Source organism: Amphiprion ocellaris, chromosome 15 (genome assembly GCF_022539595.1).
Source record: "Amphiprion ocellaris isolate individual 3 ecotype Okinawa chromosome 15, ASM2253959v1, whole genome shotgun sequence".
Classification (NCBI taxonomy): domain Eukaryota; kingdom Metazoa; phylum Chordata; class Actinopteri; family Pomacentridae; genus Amphiprion; species Amphiprion ocellaris.
Window position 1 is genome coordinate 11048450 of NC_072780.1, and position 27064 is coordinate 11075513.

The following is a 27064-nucleotide window of genomic DNA, read 5'->3' on the forward strand; positions in this document are numbered from 1 at the left end:
CTTGTAAAAAAAAAAAAAACCTGTGAAATTCCACATATTGACTTATTTACATTTTATTGCAGTTACTTCATGGGTGATCTGAACTACTGGGAGCAGGCTTGATTGAACACAGTCTGACTGTTGCAGGAAGGAAGGACCTCCTTCAAACATCGTGGGTGAAGCAGTCTGTCCCTGAAGGAGCTGCCGGTGATGGTCCTGTTTCCTGCAGGGGGTGGGAGATGTCCTCCATGATAGACAACAGCTTTGTCATCATCCTCCTGTCTACCACCAGCCCAGGACAGAGCTTGCTTTCTTAACCAGTTTCTTCAGTCTCTTCCTGTCTGCAGCCGTGATGCTGCTGCTCCACCAGACCAGTCCATACAGGATGGCTGATACCACCACACAACCATAAAAGGTCCTCAGAATTGCTCCCTGCACCCCGAAGGACCTCAGTTTCCTGAGCAGGTGAAGTCTGTTCTGACCTTTCTTACACCGTGCGTTGGTGTTCTATCTCTAGACATGTTTGAATGTCTTTATCAATAAATGCTCAAACATATGTTGAGTGTCAGCTCAGCTCTTTGTTCCAGACATGTAAATGTTCCTATGTGATTGGTGTCTTGCAGTCAGAGTATAAAGAATTGAAGCTGTCAGAGGCTTTCTGTGGTGAAGAGGCTGCAGGACATCAGCTGCTCCAACAGGTGAAGCCTTTGTTCTTTGGCTCCAACCAGAAGCAGCAATAAATCAGCATGAGCTGCAGCTTATCCACCTCATAGAGTGTATAATAAAGAAACCAAGAGGTTTTAGTTGATAGCTGTCGCTAGCAGTGTGTTGTTCAGGTTGTGAGGAGAAGTAAAAAGCTTACAGCACCTGGTATTCCCAGGTAGTCTCCCATCCAAATATTAACCAGGCCCAACCCTGCTTAGCTTTGCAGATCAGATGAGATTGGGTGTATTCAGTCTCAGAAACAAACCTCACATGATTTAGATCTCCACTCACACCTTTTATTTGTCGTTTGGTTGCGCCAGTACTAATTGATAGCATCATTTAAGCAAAGTTAGAGCAACATCTTGTAGGACAGGTGGTGTAGAGGTAAGTTTTTTGCCTCCCCGGTACCTTAGTACCTTTATTATCTTCACTTCCTTAATACTTTTGTGTACCATCATTTACGAAAACTAACAGCTACACCCAGTAGGAAGGATAGTGCAGTGGTAAGTTATCTGCCTCTCATCCAGGAGGTCCTTGGTTCGAATCCAGCTCAAGGCTCTTTTTACACTTTGGCTGCATGACAACCTCTTGCAACCATCATTACAACAAACTCCACCAGGGACCTTGTGTGACAGATAGCTCACACAGAGGGTGTGTGTCTGTCATGTGGACGGTCATGGTTCGAATCCCTGGTGGGAACCTTGTCGAGGATGATAGTGGAGTGGAAAGGTTGTGGTGTGGAGTGTCACTGGATTGGACTTGAAGGATGGATCCTGGAAAAAGGGAAAACCAGGAGATTTACCCATAAGCAAGGCACGAAGGCACGAAGGCACGAAGGCACGAAGGCACGAAGGCACGAAGGCACGAAGGCACGAAGGCACGAAGGCACGAAGGCACGAAGGCACGAAGGCACGAAGGCACGAAGGCACGAAGGCACGAAGGCACGAAGGCACGAAGGCACGAAGGCACGAAGGCACGAAGGCACGAAGGCACGAAGGCACGAAGGCACGAAGGCACGAAGGCACGAAGGCACGAAGGCACGAAGGCACGAAGGCACGAAGGCACGAAGGCACGAAGGCACGAAGGCACGAAGGCACGAAGGCACGAAGGCACGAAGGCACGAAGGCACGAAGGCACGAAGGCACGAAGTTTTTTGGCAAATTTTGCCCTTTTCTTCTATTCGTCAAGGCGGTGACATCAACACTGAAAGAAAAAAAAACAATCCACAAAATCAAAAAAAGAAGATAATCTACCTACAACTTTTAAAGAACACGCTAAAAAACACAATACTAAAAAGTCACACTCTTCTCCTCATCACTCATTTTTACATTTTAACACAATTTCAAAGCCACACAAATCACATTCTTCATGTCAAATCACTTCTCTTCACTACAAATGGGAGAGAACAGCAAACAAATAAAATACAACTTATGGCTTAAATATCTTCAAAATCTCTTTGCTATTCCTCTACATTCAAATTCCTCAACACCACTCAACAATCACCTGCAGGATCTCTTACTTCTTTCTTAGCTCTGACAAAACATCTTCAAGACTCTGAGAAGACAACTCATTTTCAACACATTTGCTGCTTCGTCTAAGTGTCCACACACATCTCCAGTCATCCACAGGCCTCACCACTGATCAGCTGCACAAACTTACATGTTAAACTTCTCCAAAGATAAAATACAGGCCCTTCTGTCTGATCACAACTTTTACTGGTGGCTCATATTTCAAGTTCATTTCCTTGCAAAGTCTTTATTTTGGATTAAAGTGGGATCTGTGACCAGGCAGATCACTTGTTTATTCTTAGCATTTGGATTTCACTGACATTCCTGTCATGTAGAAAAATAGAAATATCTTTGCATTGATTCAGCTAAACTAACTGCAGACACTGAGAGGCGTAAAGTTCAACAAATGCTGTTTTTATTTACTTCACTGGTGACATCAGTAGATGCTTGCAGTGAAACCACCACTGCAAATATTTATGCATTTAAGTATTACAACTGAAAACTCCCTACAAACGTCCACTTCTAACACCACAAACATTGTCCAGAGGAAATTATATTAGCTGAACATAAAAACATGTAAAACAGCTCTGATGCTTTCATCCTGAGCTCCACTCAAACATTTCACTGTGCAGCAGCTCAGCAGTTTGTTTAAGAAAAGCATTTAGGTTCAATCTGTGAAGCCCAAAACCCACCAGCTTTGAAAAATGACACCATTTACCAGAGTCACAAACTGTAAAAACAGAAGGAATTGTTGGATTTTCTATGTGAATGTGTCGCCTCTCTAGTTTGAACTGTTATGTTAAAGGACCTGTGCACCCACACTGTCTTGATGAAGATATGCTTTGGAACTATGTGAGCTCGGGCGTTTTTGTACTTTAAAGAATCATAAAGGCGTAAACACTTGAACAGGTGCAAAAAACTAGCAGGAGAATGAAGAGTGTCAAGCTGAGTGTGCAAACACCCACACACCACGGTCCAGAGAAGAAGCCTTATTAAGCGGAATAATTGAAAACACCTGCGTCGGTGGTTGATGGATGTGTAGAGTATCCCGTGTAACCCATTAAAAAGCAGCCTCGTGTGTATGTGATATTGAATGCTGTTTCTATGTGCAAATGCCCCTGAGAGATGCTTCTCCATTGACTTCCTTGATGTATATTTAATTGTTAGTTTATTACTTGGTGGAGTTGTCTATTATCTTGGAGCTTGAGTAAATGAAAAGCAGCAGATAAAGACTTGGGACACATTAAAAGAAAAACCAACATAAGGTGTCTTAGTAAGGTGTTTGGGAACTACGTACTCCAAGAACAGCTTCAGTGCCCCTTGGTATTGATTCTCCAACTCTCTGGAACTCTACTGGAGGGATGAGCATCATTCTTTCAAAAGATATTCCCACATTTGGTGTTGTGATTATGTTGGTTTAGATCGCTGTCCAACACGTTGGTCCAAAATCTCCCATAGGTGTTAAAATCTGGTGACTTTAAAGGCCAAAGTATATGATTTACACCATTTTCATCAAACCGTTCAGTGATCCCTCATGCCTTTTGGATGGGGATATTGTTATTCTGGTAGAGACCACACCCATGAAGACAGTTTTTCATCTCAAAATGATTGCTCAGAACAACTTTGTATTGATTTATAATGACTCCTACTTTTAATGATTCCCAAACCATGCCAGCAAAAAAGGCCACCAGATTCCCTCATTGAAGAGATCAAGGATTCATGCCTGGATTGTTCACTGAGCGTTCGCCACACAAGCACTTAAGATTATGTTAAAGTATGACTCATCTCACCGTGACACCTTTTTCTCACTAGCAATTTTTCAAAAGTGCATTCATCTTTCTAATGAGATGTTTATGCACCGCATCCCTACGATAATATCACTACTGCACATACCATATAAAATCGCTATGTAACTGTCGACACACTGCTCTTGCTGAGTGTCTGAGGACATCCTCTATTCACACAAACATTCATCAAATGCATGCTGTTGGCCACAGTTTCCAACCTTACTTACTGATGTCTTTCCCATCGATCTAAACGCAGATACCACTTTAGTCATTTTGCTTATTGACACACCAGCCAGTTGAGCTTCATGACTGAAGCTCCTGCCATCCGTGCCTCGGCAGTCAACCCTCTTTCAAAGCCACTTAGATCTTTTCCTCTTGTCATCATGAAACAGAATCAGATCAAACTGGACCTGCTCTGCATTTTTATATGTATATGCACGATTGGATGCTGATTGCATAATGCCATGCAGGACACCTCTGCAGAAGCCTCTGTTTTTCTACTTTTTGTCACCCATATGCATATTTAAATATTTTATAATGGTGATGTGTCACATACTAAACAATTCATTCCATGGGGAAAAAAGAAAAAAATCGGTGTTGCAGTGATTAGGAAGCTTGACGGTATTCTATTTAGGGACTGTGAACATTATACACTGTAGAAACCTGAGGAGAAACCCGGCAATATGTTCTGGTTACTCAGCAGAGCTCGCTATATGCTTGTGTGTATGTTTGTGTACGCTTGTGTGTGTTTGTAGGCACTTCTTTGTGCTAGTTAGTGGACGCTATGCAACCATGTATGTTGACGTTAACATATGTAGGCGCACGGTTGTGTGTGTTTGTGCTTATACTGTACAATACATGTGTGTTTGTGTGCATTTGTGGACCTTGTGTGGTATTAAGTGGCTTCAGAGTTCTGACCTTGAACAGTTTGAGCGCTGTGTGCTTAGTCAGGGCCACTGCATCTGCTCATGACAAGACAAACAACAGTTCAAATAAACTGCAGTGCAATGGATTTTTAATCTATCTATCTATCTATCTATCTATCTATCTATCTATCTATCTATCTATCTATCTATCTATCTATCTATCTATCTATCTATCTATCTATCTATCTATCTATCTATCTATCTATCTATCTATCTATCTATCTATCTATCTATCTATCAAGTGCAAATTAAGTGCAAATGAACCATATATCTTCTCCTTCTCTCTCTCCTTCCAGTGTGTGATTGTGCGTTCAGCATGAGTAACATCTACGAGTCTGCAGAGGCCACGCTGGGCTTCATCAGCTCTCCATGCCTGACCAAAGTGGAGCTGAGAGTGGCGTGCCGGGGGATCGCGGATCGTGACGCCCTGTCCAAACCTGACCCATGCGTGGTGTTGAAGATGCAGTCACATGGCCAGTGGTTTGAGGTACGGTAATGGGGTGGGGTGGAAGGGAGAAGTAAACGTGTCTCCAGTTCAGAAAAAAAAATGCTGCTTCATAACCAGAAAACAATTGTATAATGCTCAGTCAGAGTGATCAGTCAAGACGTGTTGTCTTTTCTCATAACACTGATTCACCCAGCGTAAAATACTCTGAATAAGAGCTGCAGGTGGGTGAGTCAACGTGTTCTATATGTGGGTGCCTAAAACTGATTTGCAATGATAAAATTTGCATTTGCATTTGGAGTTTGAACACTTTATCTTTAATGTCTGTTCGGATTTTTGCTTCTACTACAACTTTGATCCACTCCTCATTGTCAACTTTATTGTAGCTATTCAAAGTTATTTTCATTTCTACACCATTTGCCCATGACCTGATGTTCCAGTCAGACTGGGAACATACAGTAAGTGTCTTCATCTTCTTTTCGTGTTCTCTTGCAAATGAATCTTTGTAACTTCTCTGCAGACAGCACTTGAAATTCTTCAAGCATGTCATTGAATTTATGTTTGACTAAATGATTGTGTGTAATCAAGGACCTGAGTTCTCATGCAGAGCTGTGATTGTGCCGCTAACCTTCTCATACTGAATTACGCCTTATGTTTGGTTCTTATAAATTATGGATGCTAGTTGTAAATAGAAATCACAGTTTTGTTTAAGACAATTTTTGGAGCATTTCTTAGGCTCTTTTTTATAGTGGCAGTGGAAAGAGACAGTGAATATGGGGAAGAGAATAGTGGAATTATATGCAGGACCCCATCGGAAAACTGAACCAGAGATTTGCTCCTCAATTTGCAGCAATGTGGTATATACCTAAAAGATTCTGCTGCTGGGTCACACCAGAAATCGCAGCTTTTGTAGAGTGGTGTACAAGTCTTGATATTGAAGGTGGGCTCTTCCGCTATTAAAAAAGAAATAAATAAAAAGATGGTATATTGTATCAATAAAAAAAACTTTAAAAACAGCAATAATTATGGCAAACACTTGTAAAATAAAGATTTTTTAAGCCGATTTAAATATAATAAAACAGTGAATGTAGTTTCGCTGTCAAACAATTACAAAAGAACAAATACTATTTGTAAAAATACAGATGTTGTACAGATGGTGGTTTTCCTGTAAGTTTACTAGATATTATCTGTAGTTTAACAAAACAGGAAAAATCAGTAAAATAACAGTAAAAAATATTTTGCATTTTATTTTCCCATTTAATCTCTAATATACATATTTTTCTTTAAAATAATGGCAAATATATATAAAAGAAAGATGTTTTTGCAGATTTAAATGCAGTGAAAATAGTGTAACTGTACGGTCAAACTTTGTAAACGTTTCAATTAGCATTTTTTAAAACACAGATCTTTTATGTGGACATTATGTAGAGTTCCAGAAATATTTTTTAGTATATTTTGTTTTATTGTTTTACAGTTAACATGCAAATTAATATTTTATATCTGTGATTTGGCTAGATGTTATCTGCAATTTAACGAAACAGATAAACTCTGTAAGATACCTGTTATGTATCATTTTTCACTCCTTAATGCTAGAAATAATAATTTTTCTTTGAAATAGTAACTAATATCAGTAAGAATAATCATATTTTTGCAGATTTAACTACAGCAGAAATAGTATAGTTTCATAGTCAAACTTTATGAAAGAGTGAATTGCCATTTATAAAAATAAAGACTTTACATGTGGACATTATGTACAGTTTTGGTCTGTCTTGTTTGTTTGTTTGCTTTGTTTTGTTTTTTACAGTTACCATGTAAATTAGGATTTTTTTTATATATGATTTTTTTTATTTAATTACCATTTAGAAAAATATAGATTTTTGATCAATTAAATTAATACATCTTTTGTGATTTCTACAATTTATTATCTGTAATGTAACAAAATGGGGAAATTCTGTCAGACAGTTACTGAGTAAAGTGTTCAAAAAACTTACAACTGAAAACTGTAAAAAAAAAAAAAAAGGAAGTTTTTTTTAACCTTTCCAAAAGCAAGTTGTCTCCCCCAATCATTTTGATATTGAAAATAAGAAGAGCACTAAGCTACATTTTCCTGCAATTTTGGGCGTTTTATTGGGCTCATTGTACACTGAAAAAAATCCTAAATAGATGGAGACACTACTCTCCTAGAATGTGGATGCCATGGGGATGCGGTGATCAGCACTGTCACCTCCCAGTAAAATCTGCATGTTCTCCCTGTGTCTCCATGGGTTCTCTCTGGGTGCTCTGGCCTCTTCACACACTCCAAACATGTGTGTAGCAGGTTTATTGATGATTCTAAATTGCCTGATCATGCATATGTCTCCTTGTGTTAGCCCTGGGATAAACTGGCAACCTGTCCAATGTGCATCATCTAAAGTCAGCTGTGATAGGATCCAACCGCTGTGACCCTAGAAGCAGCTATAGCTGATGGATGGCTCCTTCTAGAGAGCAGATTGCTTAGTACATACAAATGGATAAGCAGTGTTGTTTACCTTCCTCTCCCTCTGCCTCCAAGATCCAGCTTCTCTTTCGGGATGTTTAAATGGAATCTCCTACTTTACAAAGCATTTCATTTTTTCCATTGAAGCCTCTACAGTGGCAGCAAGAGCGACAAGATAAACCAATTTTAAGAAGAAGTGGATTCTCATTTCCTTTTCTTTCTCCTTCCTGTGTTTCTAGGACAGACAGACATATACTAAGTGCGCTGTCTTCCTTTTAAATATGTAGATACACACCCACGCATCCATCATCGCACATTCAGCGCTACAGTGACCCACACAACAGATGTACATGCACGTCTGTAGATTCCCACATGCCACACATTTATACAAAAATGAAAGCTGCACTACCACACACACACACACATACATGCATGCACAAATATACACATTCTATTTCCACAGGGGCTCAAGAGCAAGTGCCCAGAAAATAGTGTAGTATTATTCTGTCTTTGGAGACACCACAAAAAGCTACTTTGTGTGTGTTTGTGTGTGTGAGAGGGAGAGAGGGGGAGAATTTTTGACTGTGTTGCGATAAACCCCTTTGAGGGAGTGTGGGAATGGACAAATGTTATCACTGCCCATCAGATCCAGAGTCTCCTAATTGGATAATTGTTGAGAGAGTGTGTTCAAGCCGCTGGGTGAGTGTGTTTATGTGTTCTCCACTCTTTCTCCTTTAATGAGTCGCCGGCCTATTGAGGTAAGTGTCAGAAATAGGCCAAAATTTGTGTGTATTTGGAGTCTGCTGGTGTGCGATTCACTTTAGTCTCTGTGTGCATGTGTGTGTGTGTGTGTGTGTGTGTGCCAAAGGGTTATCGACAATAAAAGGAGCCCAGTCGTTGCTGCTAGTGTTGGATAGCTTTTGCTGGCAACGTTGTGACAGACTTTTATTCAGCATTCTAATCCTTTCTGTGTCAGGCGGTCGGAGAGAAGAAAAAGTGTGAGATCAATGCCGCAGCTACAGTTCCAATCTCTGTGTAGTCAAACAGCTTTTGCATGATTTTTAGCCATCAAGAAAAATCAATGTCCACAGTTCTCAAGTTGATAAGTGTAAACAATGTGGTAATGGCTATTTGCAGTAATTGCTGCAATGCTGAAGTCTGCTGAGGCTCACAAATCAATGCACAGTGTGTTGCTTGTTGAATGAGGTTTTCATACTTCAGGCCACTTTGAAAAGACCACAAAAACTCAATTTGAAGTGAAGCTGACAATAATAAAGTAGCCTTGAGAAACATTTTTTTACTGCCTCATATACTGAAGTCTGTATAACAAAAGAATAATGTCGTGTTGTTTATTACTAGGTGTTCTGATCAATCTAGCTATGTGTTCATTTACATCTCTCTCTCTCTCTCTCTCTCTCTCTCTCTCTCTCTCTATATATATATATATATATATATATATATATATATATATATATAGAGAGAGAGAGAGAGAGAGAGAGAGAGAGAGAGAGAGAGAGAGAGAGAGAGAGAGAGAGAGAGAGAGCAAAATTTCATATATGTATTATATATGTATTTGTTCATATTTCTATCCAATAATGCTGAAAAATAATAACTCTGCATATTACAAATTCTGCAAAGCAGTTAATTCTTTCATTTTTAATTGAATTGCAGTCATTTTAAAAGAGAAATTAATGTCTGAATTCACAAATCAACTTAACAATGCCAGTTAAAGCCAAAGAAATTACAGAATATTTTATTTTTCTATTTGCATTTCATTTACATTTTTTTCATTTTATGCAGTCCTCAGCCTTCCTACTGTGGTGAAAGTTTTGCCAAATATTCTCAGAATGTACACAGTAAAATTATGTTGCTGGCTGCAGTGTTCTCTGCTTTAAATCTAAGGCAAACATTTGCAATTTCAATTGTGCATTTTTTTCTACATTCATAGGAACTGCTAGTTTCTGAGAAAATAAGTGCCACCAGAAGTGGATATCAACTTTGTTTACTCTTCTTCAGTGCAATTTTTGCCAAAAGTACATAAGTCAGACAGTTAAACATGAAGTTCTGCATGTGTGTTTACAGGTGGACCGTACAGAGGTGATCCGCAGCAGCAGCAGCCCGGTCTTCTCCAAGATTTTCTTGGTGGATTACTACTTTGAGGAGGTCCAGAGGCTCCGCTTTGAACTTCACGACATCAGCTCTGGCAACAATGGCCTCCGTGATGCAGACTTCCTGGGAGCCATGGAGTGTACCTTAGGACAGGTCAGCGTGTCTTCTTATTTATTTGTAAATGCGTAAAGCAAGACGACTGGTTTGACATATGAGTACCAGCTCAGATGAGAAATCATACAGCAACATTTCTTGAGCCTTTAGGGACACTTACTGTAATCGCACCCTTTTACATGTAGTTCATAAATGCTGTCACACTCTTTTTTGTTACACTCATCAAACAGACATCTCCTGTGAGTCAGCCTTATATGACTGAATGTGAAACAGCACGTTAGGTAGGTCACGCAGAAGTTCATATACGGAGCACATCCGAACACGATGGCATGTAAGACTGAGTTCACCGTCAGAACCCGAAATGAAGTGAGCAATCTTCTACCAGAGGTGCATTTATGTGCATCAGTGAGTGCACTTACAGTTGGTGTGCTGGTTAGAGCTTGACAGTCAGTTTCAGAGCTATGCATGCTTGAATGCAGAGCTTTGATGTTAAAAACTATAGACTGGAGTATATAATCGGTTGTAAAGTTCACTGAGCATGTTGGGATGTTACACACATGTATCAGGTAACGTGTTCTATAATCAGGGTGAAAGGCCAACTTCAGCAGTGGATTGAATCCTAATGTGATCTTTTCACTTCAGGTCGGCTGCTGTCACTGTGCAGCTCTTCACCTAGCGTTTTCTACGTCCTTGGGTTAGGTAAAGCCCTGAAGGTGCTGCAAAATGTTCTCAAAGAATTTCTATGTGCTAAACTATACAGTCTCTCAATGATGTCGTTATAATCAATATTTAAAGATGTGCTCTATTTACATCCTTCACACAACATCCTAGAGCATTTGAAAAAGAAATTTTGTATTGCAGTAGCACTCATTAACAAGTTGAATATGTTGATTTCAGGAAATTACCATAAAATGTGATATTGAATGAGAGGAAATAGGAAGCGAGAACAGCAGCCCACAGCTTTCTGGTCCAGTCTGTTGTGCGGACGAGTGAAGTGTTTGCTTTCACTGATCATTGTCAGAGTCGCTGTCAGCAACAAAGCTGGTGGATTTACAATAGTTGGTAGAACTGAGATAAATGACAAAAAGAGGATCATTTTGAATTTTTACTGATATGAGACACAAATGTTTCATCTGGGTATGAGAAGCAACATTCTGGATGTTACTATGAATCCAGGATTTTGTGACGAAAAAGACAAATTATATCAGAGTAATGTGAAAGGATGTAACCGATCTGCTAACAGAAATCAATTTAGTCAAAGATGACACAGACAACAGGAAGTTTTGTGCTAAAACTATGTTATATTCAATAACCCGTGACATTAGTGTGTTCATTTTTTTTCTTTTTCTGCGTACAGTGGAAGCCCCCTAGAATTCCTCTTGTCATAATTGAGAAATTTAGCCAGAGGAAAGGCTTGCCATAGGTGCACCGTGTCAGTAATATTGTTACAAATTGCAAGTAAACAAATATACAAGACACGTTGTCAGACTTAGAGCTGCTATAATAAATCTTTTTTAATATATTAACAATAGTGAGTAGACAGCAATTGGTGATATTTCGTGCGGCTGTAGGTAGGTAGATATGTTCAGCAAAAGCCCTCTAAAAATGCACTGTGTACTAAATTCCCAGCAGCAAACAGAAGAAAGATGAATTTAGCAACTGTAACACTTAAAAAAACAAGTTTTTGGAAGTCTGAAGAAGGTCCAAAGGAGTGGTTACTTATATTCCCTGGGTGGGCATAAATGCAAATCCAAATGAAAGCTAAAGTTGTGGCATATGAATATGGCAACACAAAAATCTTCTCAGATTTGTGAAATCTTTTTAATGTCATGCAGGCTTTCAGTCATAAATCTTGACATAAAGCTAAACGAACAATAATATTGATGTGTCGACTTTCCAGTAATAAGTCCTGATCACACAAAACATCTGCAAAGAATTTGTATTTTCATGTAGACTGAGTTTTTTTTTTCTTGACAAATACGGACGAAAACCCACAATTTCAAACCATGCTCTTGTCCAGTCTGACCTGAGATGCTCTTGCTGCTGTTTCATTCTGCAAGCGTCTCACTGACCTCCCTGATGTAAAGCCTTCAGCAGCGTCTCCAACCCCAGAAGGCACCTGTGCGGCACCAGCTTGGAACTAAATGGTTATACGTGAAGACAGCCTCAGATTTCTCAGGAGCTGGTGGATCAAAACAGTAACGCCAAGCCAGAGGAAATTTCATTTGACAGTTTAGCGAGAACGGTGACTCCACCATGCTGCTTTGTGTCTGCTGGATGTCTAAGTTAGTGGTTGTGTTATGACATTAAGGAGAAGTGCTAACCTCTAAGGGGAAAAGTGAAAGATGTGATCTGATTTTTTAGAATCTGTGCTTCTGTTCCTGCTTGTTGCAGATCGTCTCACAGAGGAAACTGACCAAAGCTCTTCTCAAACAGGGAAACACTGCAGGGAAGTCTTCCATAATGGTACGACAACACTTTTCCAAAGTCAGCCCACCTCAGCTACACATGCCTAACGCTGGCACAAATCACACACACACACACACACACACACACACACACACACACACACACACACACCACATCTTGCACTCAGACACTCTGAAGATAATTAATTTGATGATGCTGCCCGCTCAATCTGTTCTGTTCCTCATTTCCATCTCATTTTCTCTCACCTCCTTCTTATACCTCTGAGTCTGTCTCCCTCTCTCTCTCTTTGCCTCCTCACCTTCCTCTTCTTCCTCTATACAGGTGACAGCAGAGGAGCTGTCAGGTAATGACGATTACGTCGAACTCTCCTTCAGCGCTCGTAAGCTAGATGACAAGGTTGGTGCTATTGTATGCTCAGTTTTGAAAAGTAGCTGAAATATTCTTTTGAGTTGGTGTGTGCATGCTGTTAGGAGGATGTTTGTGTAGTGAGTGTATGAGTAGAGCTGTGGGAATTGATGCCGAAGCAACTCACACAATGCACAGAAGTACAATCTGGCATTAGAGGAGACCTGCTGAGATGGTGGGTACCCTCCCTCCTCAATAACCCCCTTTTATCTCAGCAACCTCACCACATACACACAGATAACTCTATTAATTTTCAGCCTCCACACACTCACACACATACACACACACACACACACACCACGGATGACTAATCCAAACAAGTTGCACCCAAGGGGGAAAGATGGAAGACAGCGCGGGAGGGGTGGTTAAATTGGAAAGGACAGGAAAGGGATGGATGGGAGAAACAAGGGGAAAAGTGAGGGAAAGGGGGCTTGAAATAATGAATCTGTTAGTGTATGAATGATTTATGGTGATCAAAGGCAGCTCTGAGGGAATGCCTTACATGCGTGTTTTCTCTCTGAAGGATTTTTTCAGCAAGTCAGACCCTTTCCTGGAGATTTTCAGAATAAATGATGATGGGACTGAGTCACTGGTGCACAGAACTGAGGTAATTACATGCACACACGTATATAGATGTAGGCGACTAATTTGGATCTGTGATTAATGATAAGTGTGATTTTTGTGTGTGTGTGTGTGTGTGTGCGTTAAATGTGCACAGACGGTCATGAACAACCTGAGCCCAGTTTGGAAATCCTTCAAAGTTTCCTTGAACACACTCTGCAGTGGAGACCACGACAGGGAGCTGAAGGTGAGTCTGAAAATGGAAGTGTTTTAGCAGGTCCAAAATAACGCTAGCATCGTTTTATTTATCATTAGACACCATCTCCAAAAACCTGAGTGTGAGAAAACCTTGGCTACAGCTCCATTTACTATTTAGGTTCCTGCAAAGCTCATTTAAAGCACCAAGGCCAAACAGCACCTGAATAAATGCCGGTGTTTATTTGCAAGGTGTTTCAATTCATTTACCACATACAAGCCACAAGTAAAGCACCACACAGACACACATACAGGTATGTAACTGGATAAAATGGCGTGATCCAGTCTTTATTCAGAGGGTTCAGTTCGGGTCATGTTCTGTGTTTCCTAATGCCATTCTGTTATTTAAAGGGTGTGAAAGAGCCCAGTGGTCATCTTAAACTCTCACCTTTACTCGGCAGAATAGATCGACGTGTGTGTGCGTTTTGTGTAAAGCGGTGGACGTCGCACATCCGCTGCAAACAGTTATTCCTGCCATGAATAAACATAAGCTTGTTCATTAAATATTCAGAGGCATCTTAACTCTGCATGGCTCCTGACAGCAGGAGAAAGGGCTCACACACTCGCGAGCCCACGTGCACGCCATCGGCTATGGTTTCCAGGGCTACCTGTTTGAAGCATCAGGGTTATAGTGAGAAATGGCAGGGCAGAGATTTCTATTCAGACCCCTGCTTTCTTTTCACAAGGGTCTAAACTGACCAATGCATAAATGCATAACCCTCCTCTGCAGTGTGTCGCTGTCTCTTCCTTTGTACTTGTCCTCCGTCCCGGTTCTCCACCACTCTGCTTTTCTTTCCGTCCCTCCGTCGGCGTCTCTCTTTCTCCCGGTCTCTCCCCCGTCAAACAGTTAGTATTCAGGGAATGGAACAGGGGCTCTTCATTTTTTCATTACTCTCTAGCACAGCTCTTAGTAACTTCGAGTGGAAGCACGACTGCAAAAGCAAGCGCTCGCTCCCTCACACCCAAAAATTACTGTCAAAAACACAAACGCACATAGTCTGCAGATGATCACGCGCACACGCACACACACACACACACACGCACACACACACACTTCAGGTGCAGGCTCTCAGCAGCTCAAGTAGAAGGCAGGAAATAAGGGGATTATTGCCGGTCATTGTTTTTAATCAGGTCTTGTTGAATTGGTTCTGATCACTAGTTGCTCGGCTGACCTTAGGTGAGAAGGTCACAAAGCTCTACAGCTAAATGAGTCAGTCATTAGACCTTTGTAGAGCAGATTTTTTGCTATGTTTCCGGCCGTCTCCACTGGCACACTTTATTGAATGTTATTGATTGTCGGACAGCCCAGATATTGGTGCTTTTTGTCACCTTTTGAAATTACGCGATGTTCCTTTATGATGCGCTGAGCCTTGGCCCATTGACCCTCGCTTGATTGAGGTCATTTATCCTGTCTAGTAGGTCCTCTGAGAGAAACAAACTATTGCGACGCACACACGCACTCATAAAGCCGTCTCTTACGCTGCGTCCCTCTCAGCATCCAAAGATTAATATTTCACCGCTCCATTGCCCCCCCACCAACGCCACCTTATCAATCATTCAGCATGGCATTTCCCTGCATGCCTGCGAGTGCAAGTGTGTGCGTTTAGTGCTGCAGCTGGGCTCTGACTGAATGAATGCGTGTTTGTTTGTGTCCGTTCCAGTGCACGGTTTGGGATTGGGACTCCAATGGAAAACATGACTTTATTGGGGAGTTTCAGACCACGTTTAAGGAGATGAGGGCAGAGCAGGAGGGCAAACAGGTAAGAAAATGCACTTCTGCACATGCTCATATCAGATGAAAGAAAAGCTGGCACTCTGGCTTCTTTATCTGGACTGTAGTTTGATCCTTTTTTACAATTATATGCATGTTTGGAGTCAGTGTGGAGGCGTTTTGTTATGTGCTGTGCATATAATTAGGCAGACAATTCCTTTCTGGACTCCCTCTACACCGACATTAACATAATTTGTGTGTGCGTTTGCCCAGATCCAGTGGGAATGCATCAACCCTAAATATCAGATAAAGAAGAAAAATTACAGGAACTCTGGTACTGTCATTCTCAACCACTGTAAGGTGATGTAACACAATATCATCTCCTTGTATTTTCTGCAATCGATCTTTGTTTGTGGGTATTTTTCTGTGGCGGCTGCAACAACTGATTATTTTCAGTTTTCATTCGCCAGCTAATTATTTAGTTGATTAATTGTTTAACCTTCTGAACCCGAAGGGAATGTTTGCTGTTGTCACATTTGTTCTCACGATCTAATTTTTCATTGAAATATATCATCCTGCACCTTTATGGAAAAAGCACAATCATGGCTAGAAATAGAAAGAACTCAACAATGTGGTTTGTGTAGTTTAGCAAAGTTAGAATGCCATAAATTCTGAAAGAGAAAAACTAGAAGTTGAATTTCTTTGATTATTCATTCCAGAAAAATTGGAGAAAACCTTGAATCAAATTTTTTCAATGTGTCAATAGATGTTAACAACACTGGAAAAACAATAGTAACTCTCCATGCTGTAGATATTTTACTACTTACAATTTAAATTTGTTTCTATACTTGTCTTCTATCTTCTCTGTTGAAAAGTCCCTGATTTTTTGTAATTTAACAATTTGTCACAGTTGAATCACTAATAGCTTTATGGTTGTGCTTGAGAGCACAAATTTTTTCATTTTCTAGTTAATCCAAATTGTTTATTTTTGGTGATTTTTTCAATACGACATGTAGAATAAAGTGATTGTCATGAAACATCACAGTTTTAGGCTTACATTTTCTGACAGAAACATGGATGAGTAGTTCGAGGACCACTGGAAAGTTGAAAATCACACAATTCTATGTGTTTTTACAGTTTCTGGATCTGATAAATAGCATAACTTTGGAGATTTTTTAAAGATAGCTTTCCTTTTAAATCAACTGTGCCGTTTTGGGCGATCAGAGGGTTAACCTTTAAAATGTCAGATAATATTGAAAAATTCCAAACGCATTTCTTACAGCTGAGGATTTGACCTTCACATTGCAAATGTTGTCACAACACTTTTCACAAGCCAAAAGATAATAAATCTGCATTGATATAAAACAAAGAAAAGAAGCAAATCCTCACACTGAGTAGCTTTTTTGACCAGACAGCTAATCTTCTAATTATTTCAGCGATAATTTCAAGCATCGCCACACTCTGAATACAGTTACACCGAACCGTGTGAGCTTTTCTGCTTTGGAAGGAGTCTTATCATTTCTGCTCCATGCGCTGCATACATTACTAATTTCCTGCTGAACACTGTGTACAGATGTATATCTACATTTATGTGTGTACAATGGCATATGTGATGATACACTATGGTTCAAAAGTTTGGGGTCATCCAGACAATTTCATGTTTTCCATGAAAACTCACACTTCCATTCATGTGCTAACATAACTGCACAAGGGTTTTCTAATCATCAATTAGCCTTTCAACACCATTATCTAACACAATGTAGCATTAGAACAGAGGAGTGATGGTTGCTAGTGAGAATGGGCCTCTGTACCCCTATGGAGATATTCCATTAAAAATCAGCCGTTTCCTGCTAGAATAGTCATTTACCACAATGTCTAGTCTGTATTTCTGATTGATTTAACGTTATCTTCATTGAAAAAAAAAAAGCTTTTCTTTCATAAAGACATTTGTAAGTGACCCCAAACTTTTGAACGGTAGTGTATATGTCAGGGCATTAATGTGTACGATCACATGCGATTACGTGTTCCGTATCATTGCATTTCAAGCGAGAAACAAGCCTTGCACCACTTTATGAAACACGTCCCCCTCTGCGGCCGTGAAGACTGTCTATATTTTCATCTCTGCTCAACAGTTCATGACATAAAGCCTAAACTTAAACATTTTCTCCTGACAGATCATCAAAATGTATTCCTTCCTGGATTACATCATGGGAGGCTGCCAGATTCAATTCACAGTACGCGCTCTCACACACTGTATAATATCCTCAATATTTACGTCAGTATATCACCGCCTGTTCCTGCCCACTCATGCTGTGCCTGTTTCTGTCCCAGGTGGCAATAGATTTTACGGCTTCCAACGGGGATCCCAGAAACAGCTGCTCCCTCCACTACATCCACCCCTACCAGCCTAACGAGTACCTCAAAGCGCTGGTGGCTGTGGGGGAGATCTGCCAAGACTATGACAGGTGGGATTCAATCCATCAATCGTCGTTCACCTAATGCCGACACACACACACTCAAACACACACAAACATTACATTTTCCCTCTGAGGATCCAATCCTTTGAAAAAAGTCTCCAAATAAAGGCATTTCTATGTTCTTTCAGTGTAAAAAAGTCTCTAAATCTCACATTATGCCCATTATTTGACCTTCCATCTGTCCTTTATGTCATATTGTTCAATAAATCATGCCTCTTTTTCTCTTTTTCCAGTGATAAAATGTTTCCAGCATTTGGTTTTGGAGCTCTGATACCACCTGACTTTAAGGTAGGGCATCTGGGATCTATCTATGTGTGTGTGTGTGTGTGTTTACAGTAGCAGGGAGAGTTCTGGACGGTGTTAGGTTTTGATTTTAGGTGTCTTCTGGAGGCACAGCTTGCTTTTGATCAACATGAAACGAGAATGCATCTGTCAACCTGTAAATTGGACTGAACATGTTGTGCTGAGCGCTCGGTTTGTTGTGACAGTAAAAGACTTGTGTGTTTTCTGCCCTGTCTGAAGGTTTCGCATGATTTCGCCGTGAACTTTGACGAGGACAACCCCGAATGTGCCGGTGAGCTGCACAGGGCTTCACTCTGCTCACACACAGACTCCACAGAAAGTTTCACATCCGTGCATCACAGAACCACAACAGTCCTACAATATCACCGCTGCATGCCTCTCATCTCTTCCCTCGCTGTCAGTCCCATATTTTTCCCTCTTTATCTGTAACCTCCCTCCGTTTCTTCCTATCACAATACACACAGGCGTGCACACACTTAAACACACACACGTACATGCAGCTGGGAGATTTGTCACTATGCTGCAGGAAGCATTTCAGGCTCTAAGAAACAGAGAAAAACAACACTAATCTGTATGTGTGAAATGGGCTTCTTTGCTCTTCTCCCCACATAGCTGCTGTTCCTGCTGCGAAGGTGTGTGTGCATATGTGTGTGTATATGTGCGTGTGGGTGTGTGTGTCATGCAGCGTTTCCGTGGACTGTAAGGGAATGGTTTCTGAAAAATGCCCAGTGACCTTCGAGCGCAGTCACACGCGCAGAATCTGATTTATTTCGCCGGATACTTTTGCAAATGCAGGAACTTTGACTTTGCGAGGTCATGTGCAGACAGATAGACAGGAAGATGAATGAACAAGCAGATGAAAGAAGCGACATTTGCATGTGTTTGTTGCAGGAATCCAAGGGGTGGTGGAGGCCTACCAAAATTGCCTCCCTAAGATCCAGCTGTACGGGCCCACCAACATCGCCCCAATCATCCAGAAAGTGGCTTCCTCCGCCTCCGAGGAGATGCACACCAAAGAGGCCATGGTGAGAGAGAGAATGAGAAAAATAGAAAAAAGGACTGAATCCTTTTGGTCCTGGTGTGACTGTTGATGTTTGCACTAGCAGCAGGGGGAAGACAAATAGCAATGAAGAGACAGGAAAGTGAGATATCAGCGGAGGTGAAAGATGAGCAGTGAGAGATGAACTGCAAAGAAGGGGGGAGGCAGTGATTGATATTAATTTAATTCCACTCATAAATTGTCGCGCAGAGATTCTTCTCTGCCTTAATGCCTTCCGCTTCTCTCTGGCTCTCCAGTGGATTAGGGGGAGTTTTATTCAAATTAGCCCTCCGATGAGGAGACACTTTTTAAAAACAAATTTCATTCTATTCCTCCTCCCCCCCACCCTCCTCTGTTTCACCCACCAATCTCCCCCCCTCTCTCTCACCTCCACCTGTCACCTTTACCTGCCCCACCAGGAATACTTCATCTTGCTGATCCTGACAGACGGCGTCATCACCGACATGGCCGACACGCGGGAGGCCATCGTGCACGCCTCCCACCTTCCCATGTCCGTCATCATCGTGGGCGTGGGCAACGCAGACTTCACAGACATGCAGATACTGGACGGGGACGACGGGATCCTGCGTTCACCCAAAGGCGAGCCTGTCCTCCGTGACATCGTCCAGTTTGTCCCCTTCAAGGACTTCAAGCACGTAGGTGGTGGTGGTCGGGGGGATTTTTGCACTAGATGCTGTTTTTCAGCTATTTTTGTGCATCGGTGTTGCGACTCTTCCACATCCAGCATAACTACGGGGGATACCAGCCTGTTAAAGCCTCCCCAACATAAAAGAGCACAAGAAATTGAAGGAGTATTAGGAAATTTTTTACCAGGGTTACACATTTAAAAAGGGCTGCAAGTGTCACTTACTTGCACAATACTTGAGACTCTGTGCTACTATCAAACAATGACACAATAAGGGTTACCAATAAGAGTTAATTTTCGACTTTCTTTACTTTAGTCTAAACCATCAAAATCATGATTGTGCCCAGATATTCGGCCAGATAAAAGCCAGTAGCAAAAATATCTGACTTCAAACCCGATTAAGTAGCCTGCCTGTTTTTCAGTGTTATAATAATATCAGTATGAAAAAGGATTTGGCGCAAAAATTGGGCCAAAAAAACTTGTTGCTTGGGATATCCCTTAATATAAGTGCCCCCACATGAAGACAAGCAAAGAAATCACCATGACTGTCTCATTCTGCACTGAACAGCACAATGACTAAATAATATAGTCTGCCTCATTTAAATGAGATTGAATTCAAATATAGCCTTAATGCCATGAGTTTAGCCATGGCTCACAGACACAAATTGGTAGCACTCGAACAGAAACAGCCTGAAGACTTCATTTGAACACAACAATAGCAGCACTTTTATTCAAGTGTAAATGAAGCAGCTCACTGCACAGTTTTCTTGAGTTTGTACTGCAACACCAAACTTTTAAATCGCAATTAGGGGTCCTGCTATGCCAAATGAGTAAGAACAGAAACTCTATCAGCCCTTGAAATGAACAAATCTTGAAAATGTTTAGTTTCTCTTGGTGTGGACCAGTCAGGACTAGCACTTACTGTGTTGGACCTAGTAAATTTCTGTAACAATTTCAGCACAACATGAGCCTGAACTGCATGCTGTCATATGAACAGATGGGAACACACAAGTGACGTACTTGCAGTTGTATGAAGCAGTTTAGGGAAGACTTTTTCCACATTCTAGCACTAATATTGGCCCACAAACATCACCAAAAGGCACATCATGAAACATATTTTTTGCTCAATTTGCCCAGCAACTTCACATCTATTACAAATGTCCATAAAAATACAACGTCACTATAATGAAGACAGAACAGTTCAGATTGATTGGAACGTAATCCAGGTTTTGAAAAAATGTTAACAGGACACAGCAGCAGGATCCATATAAGCGTCTCCAAGAAAGCTGTGCAAATTTATGCATGTAGAACAACAGCAGTAACTTCACTAATTCCTCATAATTCTAAATTATCCCCAACATGGAGACAAGATCAATCAGGCTCTAACAACAAGTCACACTGTGTTCTTTTTTTATTTTTATTATTAAAGGTTAGCAGTCAGACGGATTTACAGTTTATGATCTACAGTTGAATCACTTGTTACATAGCGGTCATCCTAAGGTTGAGTCGTGAGCTCCATCACAGCTATCGGGGTGTTTTGCTGTTTATAAAATAGCCGTTAGATTATCAGCACACATGGAGAGAATTTACGTGTTTAGTGTCCTATACACCCCTTGATTTGCTGTCCAATCTTGCTTGAATGACAAATATTGTGCACATACCAGGACTCCCTCCATCACTGTCATGTGTACGCTCGAACGAAGCTGTGAGGGACATTAATGTAAAAAGTGACAGAATGGTGACACTGAAAGAGATAGATGATGCCACCAATTTTACGTATCCTATCCCATGTCTGAGAAGGGGTTTATATGTTAGGGGTGAGGACATCTTTTTGGCACTAAACCTTGGAATGATGGAGTGATTTTTGATGTGTGCCTGTGTGTGTACTTGGTGGGTATTATTGGAGGCGTAATGAGTGTGTGTGGGCGTAATATGCTTGGTGTGCTCGTCAAAACACATCAACCAGCTCGTCTCTGCGTGTTTGCGTGTGCATGGATGTGTGCGTATCTCTCTTCTGATGGCATTCATTTGGCCCCGGCTATGCCCGGATGAGATCTGCTGGGTCTGTTATGGTGAGTTTGGTCTGTGACAGGTTGGGAAATTAACCAATTATATCTTGTCTAAACAGCAAGAGAAAGTGGGGTAGAGCTTAGGAAATGATGGAAGGAGCAGCAACGTGCATTGTGGCTGAGGGTGTATAGAGAGAGACGGAGGGGAAGAGTCAAGAATGAATATGAAAGCATGAGTAAGAGTGGAGGGAGAGAGGCGGTCCACTGGTGACGGCGTTGGAGGGGTGTCAACGGAGGGAGACCGGAGCTAAAGACAAAAGGGAGCGAGGGAGTGTGTGACAAAGGTGGAGAGGTGATTTTCTGCTCTGTCGTTTCTTTTCAGAAGGGATTAGCAGGACAGAGCTGCCGGCTGACAGGCAGAGTGGGGGATAACAGGTAGATAGGAGCAGAGGAGGGAGAGCAGAGGGGGAGGCTGGAAATGAGAGGAGGAGGAGGAGGAGGAGGAGGGTGAAGAGGTTGGGGTGGGTGCACTTTGATGATGCATTGTCTCGGGGAATTATGTGAGACGGAGTACGACAGACTCTGTGACTTTGAGGATTCAGAAGTGTGTGTGCGTTTGGCAGCATGTGTGCGCATGCAGACAAGTGGCTGCACAGTGTGTGTGTGTGTGTGTGTGTGTAATTATGAGTGTGTGTGTGTTCATAAATGCGTTGGAAGAAGGGATGAGGATTTCTCCCTCTTGCTTCACTTCACTGCCACTATCATTTTTTTAACAACTTAATGTACAGATTTCCCGTTTTTGTCAGATTCACAAAAGATGTATGACTTTACATGTTGAGCATAAAAACCAGACCAAAACTGTGCATAATCTCCACATCACAATCCTGTCATTTTACATGTTTGATCAGAAAATTACACTATTTTTTGGTGTATTTAAAACTTCAGAAATCTAATTATTATACAGATATTTGCTGTATATTAAAAGAAATCCTACATGTATTCAAGATTGAAAAATGGTAAATAATTTTTTTGGTGTTATTTTACAGATTTTCTCTGATTTGTTAACCCTTGTGTCGTCCTGCGGTCAAGATTGACCCGTTTTAAAGTTTGAAAATGTGGAAAAAAAATATATTTTCACAGTGAATCTTCTGATGTCCACATGTTCAACATTTTTGGGAGATCTTTGAACATTTTTTGGTGGAAAAAAAGAAATGTTAAAAATGAAGAAGAACATTCACAAATAATTCAACCAAAATCCAGCGAATTTTGCTGGTAGTGACATTTTTTTCAGTTTTAAAGTGTGCATTCTAGCAACGAAGCTCCTAATAACGTCACAGAACGTGGTAATCTATTGGGATTTCCTAATTCAGTTTGGGGGTTTCCAACCTAAATTGTTACTTTTAGATTGCAGTTGTTTGTGCTAGGAAAATGCATTTTCCCATTAGTATTTTGCAAGGGTCCCCCGAATTTGAAGTTACAGCTGTAAGTTGTAAATAAAAGATAAATGTAGGCTCTGGGTCTGAAAGGTGAAACCAATACAGAAAAGACTTGAACTTGCATTTTTCCCGATGACCAGCAAGGGGCGACTACTTCTGCTTTGAAAAGAAGTCTAATTATATAGAAGTCTACGAAAAAATGGCCATACTTCTCACTTGCTTTGTTACCTCAATGAGCATTTTTGTAATAGGTTTTTGGACCTAGTTTATAGCTTCAAGAGGTTTTGAATACAGCATAGTTTTCATTTTGAAAAATCACTGTCCCATTTAACGTAAAATTGATGATAAAACAAGGTATATTTGACACAAGTATATCACCAATTATTTAATATTTGTTTATTTGTGATATTTATTTTTATTTTATTTGTAAATATTTACATAAATAACTATGGGAGTTGGGTACTGAGTGACTGATGGTCGAGATGGAGAAGGGATAGGAGTAAATAAGCTCATGCTTCACCCTTTTCAGATATGTTGGGTTATTATTTGTTGCTTTGTTTTGTTATGTTTGTTTGTCTTGTTGATGTTTTGATTATTTTTGATTTGTTTTTGTGGCTTTTTAAAAATTTTTATCCCACTGCAACGTCCTCACATTCTCTCCAGCCAACTACTAAACCTGAGGCATCACAGCGTATTCCACAAACCAATAAGTCATCACAATGGCTGCATTCAGCTTTTTTATAGTCTATGATTTCCACACACCGTTTTTCAAATAGTAAAATTCATAATTATTAACTCATACACCATAAATTATAGTAGTTTAGCATGTTTGGTCGTTTACTTTTGCACAGTGTAAAGACATCCCTTTGTGCAAAGCCTGACAAGACATGATGCATTTTTCTGCTGTGTTGTTTTGTTGCACACATAGAAACCAGGCTATGGGGAACAAAAAGGTGAAAGCAGGCATGTTTTGGAGGTTGTCAGATGAGCCTGTCTGATCACATCCGTCTCGCTGGTCCAGACCTTTGACAGCACTGGGCTCAGCAGTAAATTGTAGCGTCCTGGAAACAGGCATGGCTGCTGATGTGTGTGTATTGGTGACTTGTCTCCTCCTCTCTCTCTGTATTTCCAGGCCTCCCCAGCTGCCCTGGCTAAGAGTGTTCTGGCAGAAGTCCCTAACCAGGTGGTGGATTACTACAATGCGAAAGGAATTAAACCCAAGTGTATGTCGGACTACGAGTCCACAAGAACCTTCAGCCCCTGACAATGGACTATGCGCATACACAATTCCACACACACACACAAACACACACACATATATATATATATATATATATATACATAAACCATAAATATATATACATTTAAGTACTGTATAATATATATACAAGTCCAAAAGCACAAGCACATATACACAAATAAACATGTACACGCAACAGTACTACAAATAGTAGTCTAGCTCAGAGAATTAGCTTGTTCTGGTGAAACAGTTTGAACTACTCCATTGATGACTATCGCATGTTTGGCCACAATGGCATCACCTGGGATATTATTACTATCTACTGTATATTGGAAAGGTATTTATAGAATTAAAAACAGTCTTCTGAACCAGCATGCAGACTCTCCATAGCCCAGTGAAAGAAATGACACTTCTACCTTATTTAGATAACTAGCAAGTACATAGACCAAAAGATCTGTGAGTAGAAAAGCAAAAAATATGAGACTGCTTAACCCAAAATGCTTAGAATTAGCATTGCAAATGTTATTTATGGGGATGGTAGCATTCCTGTTAGTGTACTGCAGACCTGCATGCATAATTCAGCTCCCGCTAATATCCAATCTCTAGTAGCCGCTTGCTAGTTATGAAATAAAGTATCTCTGTCATTTGTGTGAGATTCGGGGGTCGACATGGGTGTTTGGGGTTCTTTTCTACAGAGTTGTTTGAGATTTTGCTAAATGGAAATGAACAACTGAATAATTGTAATAATTTCTTAATAACCTTCTTACATTGTAAAGAGTTTTGGGAGGATAGACAAGCGTGTGGTAGAAACTCATCTGTGAGGCGAAAATTGTTTTCTGTGTTCTGCATGTTGATTATAATAAAGACACTTTGGTTTTCTCATTTTGATCTTTGTGTGTATGTGTGTGTATGTGTGTGCATGTGTGTGTGTGTGTGTACAGTGATTTATTACACATTATCTGTGCTCACCTCTGTTTTAGAAACAAAAATATCTGTATAGCAAAATATTAAGAATTGTAAGTTAGGATTGCATTTTGGCATGTCAGGACTACTGTTTACATTACGTCTGCTAAGAATTGATGAAAATGGTTTTTTCCGGGTGACAAAAACAACTTTGTGTCTGTGTGTAGTGCTTGTGTTTGAGTGTATAATCATGTTGCATGAAGGTATAATCTAGAATAACAAAGGAGGAGCTTGTGGCAGCCTGTTGGTAGATTTATTTTTCTCGACTCAACGAGCTTCTGTTCCTGCTTCCCACTGAATATACTGCCTGTTTGTGTATGCAGACCTCCAGTGAGCTTAGATATCACACATCTCTCCATCTCTCTTGTGGACAGCCATGCCTCATTATTAAATGAAGTGCAACTCCACAATACTTCAAACTGCCACACGCACTTATTTATACACACAAATAACACTGAGTCCCACAGACACCTTCATTGACAATATCTTTCTTTCACTTGTTCCTAGATAGACATTAAAATGCAGGAATAAATTATTTCACTAATCTCCATACAGTTAATTAGACCCAACCAAACTTTGGCTGTCCTGAGAGTACACTCCATACGTGCCTGGGCGTCTGACAGCCAGATCAGTATTCAGCACATGAACTTCCTGATATCTCTTTCCTTATCAGAGGCAACCCACATCAGAAGAGTTACTCTGACAGAAGCTGAAAGCATCCGTCTCATAGTGGCTGAAAATAACCACTTCAAGTTTTATTTTGACATTTTGCCTTTATTTTATGGTTACAGTGGAGGTAGACGGGAATTTTGGGAAAGAGAGCAGTTAAAATATGCTGCAAAAGTCTGGTCAATTTAAACCAGGGACCAGGTAATCTCACCCATCTGGTGTGCACCATAACCGTGAGGTCACTCAGGATATAACCACTTAAAATGAGCATAAATAATACTGTACCTTAAATTCCTTTCGTTTCACTTACATCAATAAGACTTTATTTGCTTTGCACTTCTCATACAAATAAAATGGAACACAAAGTTCCACCACCTGAAAAAAAAGGGGAATATGTGACTCAAAAACAGAGACTAAGAAACCGAGCAAAAATCCCATTACAAAAGAAAAGTGATAAAATATAGAAAAAAATGACTAAATTGCATAGACTACTCTGTAAGTAGAGAAATAAACAAAATAGCTTTAAAATAATAATAATAAATACATTAAATAAATAAATAAATGAACAAATGATCAATTAAAAGCCGTTCCTTGAGTTTGCTTTAAAAAATACAAGATTCTGTAGGCATATGTGCTAATACGTCATTACCATACTACTACTATAATTCTCTAAAGCTACATTTCATTCTTATTGAACAACAATAATAGTAGTAATAATACAATTTTAAATGGTTTAATTATTTGTATATTTTATGGAGCTCAGGTATATCAACATCAAAAGCCCCTCTTAAATGGCAACAGGTCCAATGCCGAGTAAAAACATGGATCTGCTTCAGTTCCTGTTTCAGAGAGGATGAGTGGAAGTAGAGAC

At 40.4% G+C, this 27064-nt stretch overlaps 1 protein-coding gene across 1 annotated transcript; it reads left to right on the forward strand.

Annotated features, from left to right (window-relative positions):
* Positions 1-154: 154 nt before the first annotated feature.
* cpne4b (copine IVb) lies at positions 155-25449 on the forward strand. The gene is made up of 17 exons (XM_055017844.1): positions 155-444; positions 603-677; positions 5202-5392; positions 9909-10088; positions 12444-12515; positions 12801-12875; positions 13408-13491; positions 13603-13692; positions 15362-15460; positions 15685-15771; positions 17586-17645; positions 17743-17876; positions 18122-18176; positions 18411-18462; positions 19083-19216; positions 19650-19886; positions 24454-25449. The coding sequence occupies exons 3-17, from the start codon at positions 5222-5224 to the stop codon at positions 24583-24585; spliced, it is 1662 nt and encodes a 553-aa protein (XP_054873819.1). The 5' UTR covers positions 155-444; positions 603-677; positions 5202-5221; the 3' UTR covers positions 24586-25449.
* Positions 25450-27064: the final 1615 nt, after the last annotated feature.